We start from the raw sequence: 12,999 nt of genomic DNA, 5'->3' as shown, positions 1-12,999 counted from the left end.
TCAGTAGTTTTATCAGCTGATAGTAAGACATCTGAATGGCAATTTTATGGACATATCCTTCCAATGATGAAGCCTGAAATAACATTATCCTAGTATCATTCTCCGGACATCAAAATATATAATACATCCCACAGAACCTACACATAGTTTCTAAAATACTATTGTGATATTGATATTTCTTTTTGATTTCCATGTTATTTATCTGAATAATATATACATCTGCACAAGTGTGTTAAATCTGATAAGCACCCAGAGATCCATACCATAATTAACAAATATACATGGCGTAACTAAGTAACTGTATTATAATAATCCTTTTTTCAATTCAGCCAAGAAAATTAATGAATGATGTCAAAGAATGGTTCAAAAGAAAGCAAGTAGCATGACTGCCAAGTTCAGGTACGTGGTATCTTGATTTCATACTGGAAATGAGAGCCTACACCAAACGACCGACTATTTCATTTGACTGGAAAACAGAAAACATTAGTAAATATCATAAGTATTCATAAAAATCCACTTGACCATACCCAAAAGACTATTAGCAGTTATTTATGGTTTCATAAAACTTTTTTTAATGAGTAACAAGATTCAGTAATTTAGAACTATGCATGGTACAAGTCAAGAACTGTACTCACTATTATTCACTCCGAGAAGTATTGTACTAATGAAAATCAGAAAATTATTTTCAGAAGAACAGATCCCTTTTACTTGCTGTGTGAACAGCAGCATGTTATTGACGTCAGTTTAACATGAACATTTGTATGGGAAAATTGAAGGATGTGGGAGGGGGATGGGGGAGGGGATGGGGATGTGGAGGGGGAGGGGAACCAAACAATATGACGTGTCACATACAGTCCCTTCAAATAGGAGGATTATATGAGTAATTAGTTTGTAACCTCAACACTTTAAGAGTGAAATACAATTTCACTTTCATTTTGACGCCTCTTCCCTAAGCTTAACCACATATGTCTAAAACATAACATCTGAGACAAATGCACTCTCTTCAAGGGAAGAAGTGCGGAAAATTGTACAAGAAAACTTTTCTTAACAGGCGTTTTCTCAGACAAATTAACAAATTAGATGGCCACAAAGAGGACAACATTTACTACCACCTGTGATCCTGAGTTGCGTTTCCCATAAATGTTTTCAATACTTCTGTTTCTAAAATATTGATGAAAAGTTTTTTTTTTTTTACATGTTTAATGCCAAATCTGTGTTGGTGTTAAAAATTTAATTACAAAATTACATAAACTGAAACGTCAAAATATCATTCTTCTAGTGACTACAAGTTAAGGACCGATTGTGGAAGATGGCAGGTGAAAGCTACCACAAAAATCAGAGCTAAATTTATAACTTTATCCTTTTGAACCTCTCTTTTATTCCTTATTTTTCTTTTTTTGAAATAGAAGAAACCTCTCTTTTGTTCTTTTCTTTTCCTTTTATGAAGTACAAGAAGACTGTGATATTTAATTGATTAGTACTGCCACATCATGTATGTCAACACTGGCTTCTCAAATTCCATCACACTCTTCTTTTCATCCAGGGATGATGTAGCACAGCATGAAAATCATGCAATTTTAGTTTCTATCACCCACAACTCTAATACATTTTCTTTGCATGGATATCATGAACCATGTTTGTGGTAAATGAATAAAAGACAGAGATAATAAAATATGATGACAATAATGGAGAATACAGTGCTGTAAAAAAAAATTGAAGGACATATGAGAATGACAACAAGAATCATACAATGTGACAGATAGTAAAACCACAAAATAAGGGTGGAAGACTTGGGCACAACAGATTTGGAATTTTTAATAAAAATACAGTAAATTTCTGATAAAAAGCTCAGTGATTACTGTGGCATGCTTTATCAACAGCACGTCACATTCAAAGAAGTTTTGAGCTGGCAGAAATTCAAAGTTCATGTGAATGGATGACATTTCGACTGGACACATGTCAGTCATCCTCAATTGAAATTGAGGAAATCTTCACCTGTTCTGCAATTTATTAGTATGCTATATGTATTCAGTACATGCTTTAAGATCATGATAACAGACTGACAACATTACCTGGTGGGCAGCACAATCACTGGTGGGATTGCAGAACTCAGACTCCTCAGAGTTGCCAGTCACAATGGCCACTGGTGTACTCTGTCATCTCAGTTTCAAGTAATTAGTGGAAATGATGGGGTTCCATGCATTATTCATCAGGTTCCTGCTATCATTCCTTGGATTCTTTAATAATGGAGTCTCAAAAATATGTTGGTGTGGCCAAAATTATTGCATTATCATTCTTCACTGAATGTCTGGTGGAGATATAACGTTCAGCGATAGCAGATTTGGGTGGTTCCAAAAGGATGGTACAGCAATGATGTGTGGTACAGTATTCTTCCACAGTGTGTGAGGTCTGGCTCATACAAGGCATACCACATTCGCTAAGTATTTTCTATAGTCCAGCTTTATGGAATAACAAATCATCCTTCACCGATTGTAGAAGGTCCGCAACCTTGGACTGTGGGCAGGAAAGCATTATTCTAAGGCCATCTGAAGTGTGCTAATAAATTGTAGGCAGTGGAAGTCTTCACCAGTCTTCGATGGCTCGCCCAAGGACAATACACAGGCACACAGTTGAAATATCGAGGAGTGAAATGAACTTTGACTTGCTGCAGCCATGAAACTTCTTTGAATATTCAGTTTGTCAGGAAGATTTTAAAATTGACGCAGTACATCATGTTCCTATAGAATTAAAAACTGATGTATTAACAGGTATGGCGAAGTCCATTTGGGATTGTTACCATTTGCTTTTGTGTTTCACAGTATGAATGGCTATAATATTACTAAAATCCATAAATATTTAAGACAATACTGTTGTGCACCTGACAGAAGAGAATTCAACAAGGAACATGAAAGGATGGTTAAATATGTTTTGTTAATGGACCAAATATATGAAAGGAAAGGATATGGCTGACTCATGAAAATTATTGATGCAGGAATGATGCATTAATGTATGGCCACAAACCAGAGTTACGAGTCAATTCACTTTATTTATCCAAGTATCACTAACAACAATATAGGATTTGTCATCATAATGCAATGGAGACAAGTACTTAAGATGTACATATGCACAGAGTATATAAGTCTGCTTTTACAAGGATAGGGCACTCGTGAAACTGCTCACCTCCATCTGTTGGCAGATCTATTTCCCAATGCATCAACCTTTTCAACTGGTAACTATTCATTTTAAATCAACTGGTAACAATTCAATTTTTGCCAATAAAGTTTTAAATTAATAATTGTTTCATGTTGTACTAGTTATCAAATGAGGATTTCAAAAGCAAACCCATATGATTAATAAAGAAATAAATTATATGAAGATGAAAATGTTAAGTGATTCCAAGAATTTATGAAGTTCCCCAACTCTTCCCAGTAGCTTCAGGTACTTTTAATGCGGTAGATTTCCTCTACCCCCTTCCAATTCCCCACTTAACATTCTGCAATCAATGATTTTTGGGAGCTAAGTAGCAAAGTTTATTAAGCAACACTTCCCCACATAATTCAAATCCAAGTAAGTTGTAGGAAGAAGGCAATCACACAATTTTGAGGGCGGTATTATAAAACAAATACTCAAGCATTTCAAATCAGATTTTCTGGACAATCTTGACTGTGTAGCCAGTAGTGTGTTAACATTTACTATCTTGGAGAAGAACAGACCCCACTGCAGTGTTCTCTCTAGTTGGTAGTGTCTGCCACATCAAAATTTTGATAACATCTTACAGCTGAAATGTTTTGTCATGGGTTATAGTTAAGTAAGATCAGCAAATTATCTACAATAAACAGCAATTTTGTAATTATTTTGCATATCAATACCTTGCAGCCACACAAAATGGACTACTAACATTCACAGAAGAACAAGACTTTACCTAATGGTACTGGATATATTGTAAAGTGGAATTAAGTTACTTACCGGATTGAACAAATATGCATTGTTGAATATAAGACGAACATCAGCAACAAAATCACGCATGCTACTGTAGTGTTCTGGATGCATCGAATCCAGTTTTCTCCTAATAATGTCTAATGACATTGGTTTCTTTATTTTCTCATGGTACTCCGTCACCTACAAACATAAAATGCCACGAATAAAACATTTTACCTAGTACAGACATGACACAGGTAATTACAGTCCAACCAAAAGACGACAAAAATGTATTTGCCATTTGCTGGCACAAGGCCTAAAAATCACTTGTGGTTCTCAACTGAATGCTAGCTTTTTGAGTCTTCACACTTTGTATATTTATTTATTAAGGCAGCATCTCATTTAGTCACACAAAGAATGCTATACAAATGCTTACATCCAATGTTCAGTGTATCTCCCACAGTAATTCTCTGTACAACACATTTCGACTTCATGCGAAAAATGAGTGTGCATCAAAGTGTAACAATTACTCACTTAACTTTCTCAGATGCTGATAACAGTTCTACCACAAAAAATTTACATACAAGGTTTCATGATGGCTGTCCACCCCTCTGCACACCAAAGTTCTACCAGAACTTCTACTCTGTTCCCAGCATTTTTGTATTGCAATGCCTATCTGTGGGACTACATTGCTGGGCACTGCTCATTTTGTTGGCAAATGTAAACTGCTTAATTGTTTTGTGCTATTTTCCATAGAACATGTTTATGGTAAGTCAAGCTGAGGGCTTTTGAGATTTGGTGCAGTACAGGCTTGTTAGAAATTTCATGACAAAGTAACATATAAACACTTCTGGCCCCTAGCCAGACTATACCCAAGTTTGATCACAAACAAATAGTATTTCAGAACTACTCTCATTATTCTGTTAGCTAAGGCACATAACTCACAATGTGAATGTTCACAGAGTTGCCAAACACTTTCTGGAATGTTTCAAAGACTAACTACATCACGAACAGAAATAATGTGTTTTGTATCCTTCATGAGCAGCTTTGTCATCCTCCTGCAATTTCTTTTTTGACACCAACAGATGTGTGTCATGTTTATGTCAGAGATGACAAAAGTTACAAAATGAGCTATACTTGGTAACATACAATATCCACAATATGCAATGAGAGCATCCAGTTAACAGACATTCAAACATAATGGGAGGTGGTGCCAAACTGATCATAATGGAACACACACACAGTTCCTCACCCCCAACAACTACCCACTATCAATCAACCTGCACCATGGGAGAGGGCAGACTGCTCCCTGAGGCCACAATACTAGCTATATAAAATTTATACAGATGTGGAATATTTAAGGATGTTCTCAAAGTGAGCTAAAATATTTATGTTTCAATTAACTCATGTTCTGTAGAGAACATCTACTTTGGTTGTGATATGCACCAGTCAATTTTTGTGTTGTTCACCGTACTTCTCTCAGCATATGATATCGTTACAGCAGAACACACAATTTATAAAAGAGGACCCATATACAAAATGCCTCAATGGACAATTATACGCTATGTAAAGAAAAGAACAAAACCATGCACACACTTTAAAATTAAAAAAAGAACGCAGACAACAATAGCATGAAACCATGTCTTTCCTAATTTAGATTTAAGAAGTATAACTGAGATCAAAAATCAGATAGAACTGTACAATGTAATTAGATGGATTAAAAAATCTACTCACCAAGCAGCGGCAAAACAGACACATAAAACACAGTTATAATTATTCTTTTATGTGTGCTCTGCCATGGCTTGGTGAGTAGATTTTTTACTGTATCCAATTACATTATATTGTCAAAAATTGATTGTTTTCATTGTTAGACAACAAAACTGTAGGTAATGTAATGGGGATAACTTACTGAGAAATCAGGATCAAAGTGACGTGCACAGAGGTGGAAGTAATAGATGAGGTATTAACCCCAGAGCAGGTTTGAATTGCTGCATGCAGAAAACATTTGACAAGTTAAGAGAACAGTTGTTCTATTCATCACAGAAGGAATCATATTTATATTTTGATAGTAGCTATATTTTTTTATCTGATTCAATTGAACATTCCTCAGTATGCTTTGTCAGTCATCTGTGATGTACTACTTTTGATCTCATAATCTGCATTTTACTGAATGAGAAGAAACAGAGAGGAATACAAGTTGCTGAATGTTTGCTCCTTACTGTTCACATCTTACCACGGTGTTTTGTCTTCAGATTTCCTAAAAATTAAGTGACACCCACATTTTTAGCACCAACACATACAATTCTTTATAACAATTTGATGAGTGTAACAAAAAAATTGTATAAGTTATAATTTATCAACGACCATAGTCAGTTTTTGAAAATGCAAGATCTGAATAAGAAGAACTGTACGCACGGGCTCTTCTATCCATGATGGTACATTGGAGTGTGAGTGTATAGCCCTCCTCTTATTTCCACTCACAATAATTGGACGAAACAAATTATATGGTATAAGTATTTATTAGAATAAACTTTACGACGTGCATAGGCAGCATGCCAACTGTGGCTCCTGGCTTAGCTGGGAGACATACACGCAGGTCCGCTACAGGGTCTCAAAGCTATCTGCCTCGGTCGTAACAACAGTGGCTAATTTTACCTGCGCGCGCAAAGGACCTGGAAGGTCCACTTCCACATGTAGGTTGCAAGGTCTCCCGACAGGGAGCAGACTATACTGGACAGTCTGACCTGCCCAGTTTGGAAGCTGCCACTAGATGGCACTTGGAGTAAGTTGCAGAGTCCAAACATACTCCCACTCTAAAATGAGTTGTTTCATTTTTCAAATAACCATAATTTTAACAAACAATGAAACCAAAACAAGGAAAACAATAAAAATATAACTAGACACAATATCAATGCACATAAAGCATGAATACACTAACATTTTGAATGAGAGCAGTTAGTCCACAAGAAACATCCACAGCTTCCCAAGCTGATCTTATGAATTAAGAGGTTGTTCCAGTAAATGGTAATTTGGTAGTGGCGCTGTTATCATATACCACTACACAGATCTGAGGGAACACTTAACTGATTCACTGCTTAGGCAGGGGACACAGTTTTGCTTTAGGCCTCTTAATCTGCCCACTAGCAGTTTTCACCACACGCACACACTTATCAGGACCGGGAAACAGCTGGTCAATGACACCCAGCCTCCATACCAAGGGAGGCTTGCCATCTGTGCAACCTGTTGGCGGGAACCTCAACGAAAGAAGGTTCAGGATGAGCACCAAGGGGCTGTCCAATTAGGAAATGACCAGGAGTGAGAGCAGCAGGAGGACCTAGGTCATCACAGAGAAGACACAATGGACTTCTATCTGAATTAACACAGTGGTCAGTTCTTGAAACGTCAGTACTGCATTGTTGATGACACATCTGAGATGTGACTTCATGCATTTAATTTTTGTCAAATGATGCGTAGGCGGTACGAAAATAGGATGGCGCTTATCATGTAGTACATCAGCATTCATTAATCTTCCTCCCACCCATAAAATACCTTTATGAACAAACGGGTGCAAATCCCTTAATTTGCTATTATGTGGAACAGGGAAACTAGCCTTCAACAAAGCAATCTCATTACCATATTCACTATGTTGAGTTGTGCCAAATGACTTTTTGGTAGTGTTTTGGCATTCCTGTGGAGTGAGTGACTCAGTTATCCAGTCTGATTGTTGAAGTCTAGTGTTATTAGCTAACCTCAGTGCATAGGCCAGAACTCTGTAAGTTTTCTTGAATGATGAATATTTACACAGCAATTCATCATCAAATTTAATGACTGACACCAAGGATACTTGTGTTCACCTTCTGTCAGGTGCATCTTCTACACTAAGTGGAGAGCAGGTGTTGCAGTCGAGGTCGCAAGTGGTTAGCCATGACGGGCCAGACCACCACTGAACAAGTGAACTCAAAGCAGCTGGATTACTATCACATGACAAGTGGTCAGCAGGATTATCCTCTAATTTGACACATCGCCAGTTGGCAATTGAACTCAGTTCCTGGATTTCAGAGACTCTGTTGGCAACAAAAGTTTTCCAATGACCAGGACTAAGCTGCAGCCAACAGAGAACTATTTTGGAGTCCGTCTATAAATGAATGTCGCCACTATCTATGATGTCTAAAGCATTGGCCACCTTGTGAATGAGTCGAGCAAGAAGCAGAGCACCACATAATTCCAGTCGTGGAAGAGACTGTTGTTTTACAGGGGCAACCACAGATTTGGCTGCAGTCAATGAGACCAACGCACTGCTATTGGGAAGAACACATCTGACATACACATGTGCCCCATATGCCAACTGTGAAGCATAAAAAAAACCAGTTTCTAATTTAACATACTGGGGGCAAGGAATGATCTCCCGGTTAATCAAAATACCATTTAGGGAAGGCAGTTGCACACAAACAGCATTCCATTGATCAATGAGGTTGGATGGAAGAGTTTCATCCCAATCAAGGCTTAGTTGCCACAAGCGCTGCAAGAACAATTTACATCTTACGACTGCTCGATCTAGAAGCCCCAGTGGGTCATAGGTTGATGCTATTGTAGACAGGACATTGCGCTTGGTAACCTTTGAGAGCCAATGACTCTTCAGTTGCACATGGCACTGGAATGTGTCAGAGCCAAGGTGTCATAATATCCCTAACGTTTTTATGGCTTGTTCACCAGTAAGATGATAAGGCAAAGAAATTTCTCTGTCCTGCACAGGAATTTTTTCCATGACCTTGCGACTATTGGAACACCATTTCCTCACTGGAAACCTCCCAGAAGCAAGTAGTTGAGTGAGCTGAGTTTGAAGTTCCTGAGCTTCAGCTTCCATAGCTGATCCACCTAAGAAATCATCCACATAAAAGCTAGACATCAACACTTGTGATGCCATTGGAAACCTGTTTTGATTTTCCAAAGCCAACTGTTGAAGACATCTCGTAGCAAAGAAAGGCAGCAGGAGCGGTTCCATAAGTTAATGTATTATTTTTCTCTGAAATGACTTTATTGAAAGAGGTACTTATAGTTACGCACCTTTAATATAATCACCTCTGTTGTGCATGACCTGCACTTATGCCATCTGCGCATCTATTTCTGTTGGGGTCCCTTGTTGATTACCCTATGGCACGGATAATGTCATCTCTTGTGTTGTACTGGATCCCTCGCAGTGGTTCTTTCACTTTGGCAAAGAGATTATAATCACAGGGACTCACAATGGATGAGTATGGTGTACGTTCCAGACTCTCGCATTGCCAGAGGCGCAAGAGGTCCTGAGCAACAATAATGGTGTGGCAGTGTGCATTGTCAAGCAGAATGATGAGGTGCTGTTCCATGAAATGTCACCACTTTTGCCTGAGCTCTGGATGAAGGTGGTGTTGCAGCAACATACAGTAGTAGGCAGTGTTTACTGTCACCCTTGGTGGTAAAATGTGATGACATTACGTAGTCAGTGTCAAAGCCACAGTGAACATCACCGTCACAGCACTGGGTGTAGCATGCATTTTCTGTGGATGAAGAGAACTCTGGTGCCTCCATTCACTGGGTTGGCATTTCAAATTTGGTTCATATGAGTGCGTCCATGTTTCACCGATACTTATGCTGCGCTGAAGGAAGTCGTTACCTCCCCTTTGGTACGCGCCCAATTGTTCCACCTTGAACATTTCATGAGGCATCCAATGTGCTGCAGTCTGGTGGTACCCCAGAATGTGGACCACAGTTTTGTTACATACTGCAACTTCTGCTGCTAAAACTTGTGCAGTCTAGAAGCAAAGAGTTGAACTGTACTGTCCACCACATGGAGTCGTCCTGTAGGGGTGGTCCTTCACAGTATCTCTGCCTAATCTGAACACTTTAACCCATCATGTGACAGTGCTGTGCGGCAATGCTGCATCACTACATGCTTCACGCAGTCCCTGGAAATGTTCTTCTGTACACTAATCTCAGGCCAGTTCAATTTTGAGCCAAGAATGTTACTCTATCTTTGTACACACGATGTTAGGGAGGTTGCGCTATTACTATGGCGTTCAACAGTCTACATACTCCAGTAGATTGACAGAGTTCTGCTCCTGTTTGTTGTACAAACTCTTCTCACAGGCCTCCATTGTGTCAAAATAGGTGGTGGCTTGTCAACTTGCCGTTTTGATGTTACGGCAGTGTTACTTTGTATCCAGCCCTTGTTTAATTTAATTGGGCAGATAAAAAGTCTACTCAACAAGTGGCAGAAGGAGAACACACATACAGAGGTATTTCAGTTTTCAAGCTTCTGAGGCCAGTGGCTCCTTCTGGCAGAGTGGTTGAAGAGGATGTAAGAGGGGTGAAGGAAAAGGACTAGTGAAGTTTAGAAAATGGGGAGGGTTTGCAAAATTCTCCCAGAACAAAGGGACTTGGGAGACTTAAAAGGGACAGGACGAGAAGGAAAGGCTGACTGTTGGAGGATTGCACTGGACGAGATTTGAAAACCTGAGAGCTTAAGTGAAAGATAGGGTAATACACAAGACAGAGATTACTGCCAGAACATCACGCATGAAATAATAAGACTGGAAAGCTAAGTGCATTGTATGTGGTGGGGGAGGGGGATACAGAAATCAGAAAACAAAAGATATAGGAAACAAAAAGGGAGTGAAGGAAGGAGTAGTTACTGTGAAGAAATGCTGAGACGGAAGAAATTAACGTAAATTAAAGCCAGGTGGGTCACAAGAATCAAGGCATGTCGTAACGCCAGTTTTCACTTCCGGAGTTCTGAGAAAATGGTCTCTGGGGGGAGAAACCAGATGGCACATGTTATAAAATGGACACCAATGTCATGACTGTCATGTCCTAGAGCATGCTCTGCAACAGGATACTGTGTGTTTTCAGTACAGGGTGTATATGTGGACAAGGAAAATAATTCCCGGATGCACCAGTTAAAAATACAATTTATCCTGTGTGCAAATGCACTTTTTCTGTGCTAAGTGTTTTGGAAAGATCCTTGATGTGCAGCAGCATGTACGCTGCATATTTTCTTATTACGAAAGTATAATTTGAATTCCACCAAACACAGCACGTTAGTTTCCAAAGCATTGAACTCAAGATTGCAATGCGCTTTAGTAAGTCAGTCATAGCTGATGTCACGTGATCCTGCCAGCCGATGATAACAAATATTCAGAGCACAGGACACGTGATGTAGTCAGCCAATAGCAACTAAAATCACTGTTCAGTAGTGCGAGCATATAAATGTGAAAAGTTAATGGTTTAAATTAATATACATAGTGTAGCTACAAGAAAAGCTAAGCTTTCACAATGTAATATTACTCTTTTTGCACATGTTACACTTTAATATACATCACACAAATGTGCCAGTCAACTCTTAAATAATACATAAATGCCTGAGCTTGAAATTCTGCTAAGTGGTTGTTCCTCACAGTGTTAAGATTTAAATGAGAATCAAACACTCTGTGATTTAAGAAATTCAAAGCACATTCGCACACATAATATAATTCTTGCGTAAAATGAAATTTACTTTGAAAGTAAGGCTTTTCCACCACCATTCGTAATATTTTCCCGCGACCTGTTAGAATTTGTTTCAGCAGCTGTCAGAGAGTGCCAGAAAATAGTGTTACTGTGTGGGCACAGCTACAATGATGTAGGAAGCCAACATGTTCATACCTCTATAGCATAGAGAGATCTTACATTATGTCATAAATGAAAGAGAACATCAGAGGGTACTCCAAGAGCAATGGAATTTTGTAAATCTGACTAAAATGCATAATTTGGCTGAAAGTGCACATTCATATGTCCAGATTCAGAAAGAAGGAGGCTCCAACCTGATATTAAGCTTTTCAGTGTGGTTTTCAGGCTGCAAATTTTCTTGGAGATCAGTACTGTGTCTTATGTTTGGTTCTTTATTATGGCATAATGCTACATGTGCCAGAGGATAAAAACGGGCACTTGTAATTCAGCAAACAGTTGACACTTGCCAATAATGTGGAATAAAACACTTTGTTTCAAAGAAATTGATTGCTTCTGCTGAAAAGAATAATAAAAGCTAAGTTTCTTCAGCAAATCGACAAAAATAAGTTCAGTGTTCCGCAAGGCAATTAATGCTTGACTGCCAAAAACCTGGAAATAAAATAAAATCAGGAAACTAAAATCAAGAACATATTTTAGCCTTTTCTAATTATATGAATGTGTTATAATTCACTTGCTAGATCTTGGCCACAGAAATCCGTTTTGTTTTCATATGACGTAGACAGTTGTAAACGAAGAAGAAACAGCAAAATCACTAAACCTAAACATGGGTCATGTGGAGACTACTGCCCTCTCCACTGCTACTTAGACTGCTCTACACATGCGTGAATCTGGCAGCTTGGGCTCATCAGAAGAATGTTTCAGGCTAGTGTCTGGCTGCTTGTTGCTACTGCTCATACAGCCAACAGCCGTACTTCCTTTGACATATTTTGGTGTTGGCACTGTGTTTTGTTGTTGGAAATGGTGCATTTCCTCTGTAACTTAAGTTTATTTTGGTTTTCTTTCCATGGTTTATGTTTTATTGCTGCAGTGTTATTCTGCAGTAGCGATCTAAAGTAAAATTATTTGTTACAGTATCAGTTCTTCCCAGCCTATATTACAAAAATTTAACTGAAAACTAAAACAATGAAAAATTTCCAGAATTCTAAAAAATTCCTGGGGTTTTCCTGGTTTTCTCCTGGATAAAAACGTTCCTGGGTTTTTCCCGGATTCCCTGGGGTGTATACACACTGCATTATATACGCTCTGCCCATGTCCGCTCATTATAATTGATAACTTATTGGTAGTCATGCCAATGCAAAAGCCCAAACAGTGTTTACGTAACAACTGATAAGCTGGTAAAAGACGTGTCGCTTCATGGATCACTCTCTCTTTGATAGTACGTTTTGCCAGTTATATTACTGGATGTAATTATCCAAACAACCTAGTTCAAAAGCAGATTCCCCAGCACATAACACCCAATCCTGGTAATGCTGATCCCTCCAATTATCCTGGTCTTGAATATATTAATCAGCAACTTCAACGAGGCTATGACTTCATAAAATC

General features: G+C 38.5%; 1 protein-coding gene across 2 annotated transcripts in view; it reads right to left on the bottom strand.

The window, feature by feature from the left end:
* Window positions 1-12,999, bottom strand: part of LOC126198641 (E3 ubiquitin-protein ligase TRIM33-like) — a 161,003-nt gene that overhangs the window by 34,706 nt on the left and 113,298 nt on the right. For both annotated transcript variants that reach the window (XM_049935104.1, XM_049935105.1), the window contains exon 14: window positions 3,967-4,119. In XM_049935104.1, coding sequence (XP_049791061.1) covers window positions 3,967-4,119 — 153 coding nt within the window. The remainder of the gene's footprint in view (window positions 1-3,966; window positions 4,120-12,999) is intronic.

Source organism: Schistocerca nitens, chromosome 8 (genome assembly GCF_023898315.1).
Source record: "Schistocerca nitens isolate TAMUIC-IGC-003100 chromosome 8, iqSchNite1.1, whole genome shotgun sequence".
In the NCBI taxonomy this organism is placed as follows: domain Eukaryota; kingdom Metazoa; phylum Arthropoda; class Insecta; order Orthoptera; family Acrididae; genus Schistocerca; species Schistocerca nitens.
Note: the sequence above shows the minus strand (reverse complement) of the source record. Positions and strands in the feature narration are given on the sequence as shown.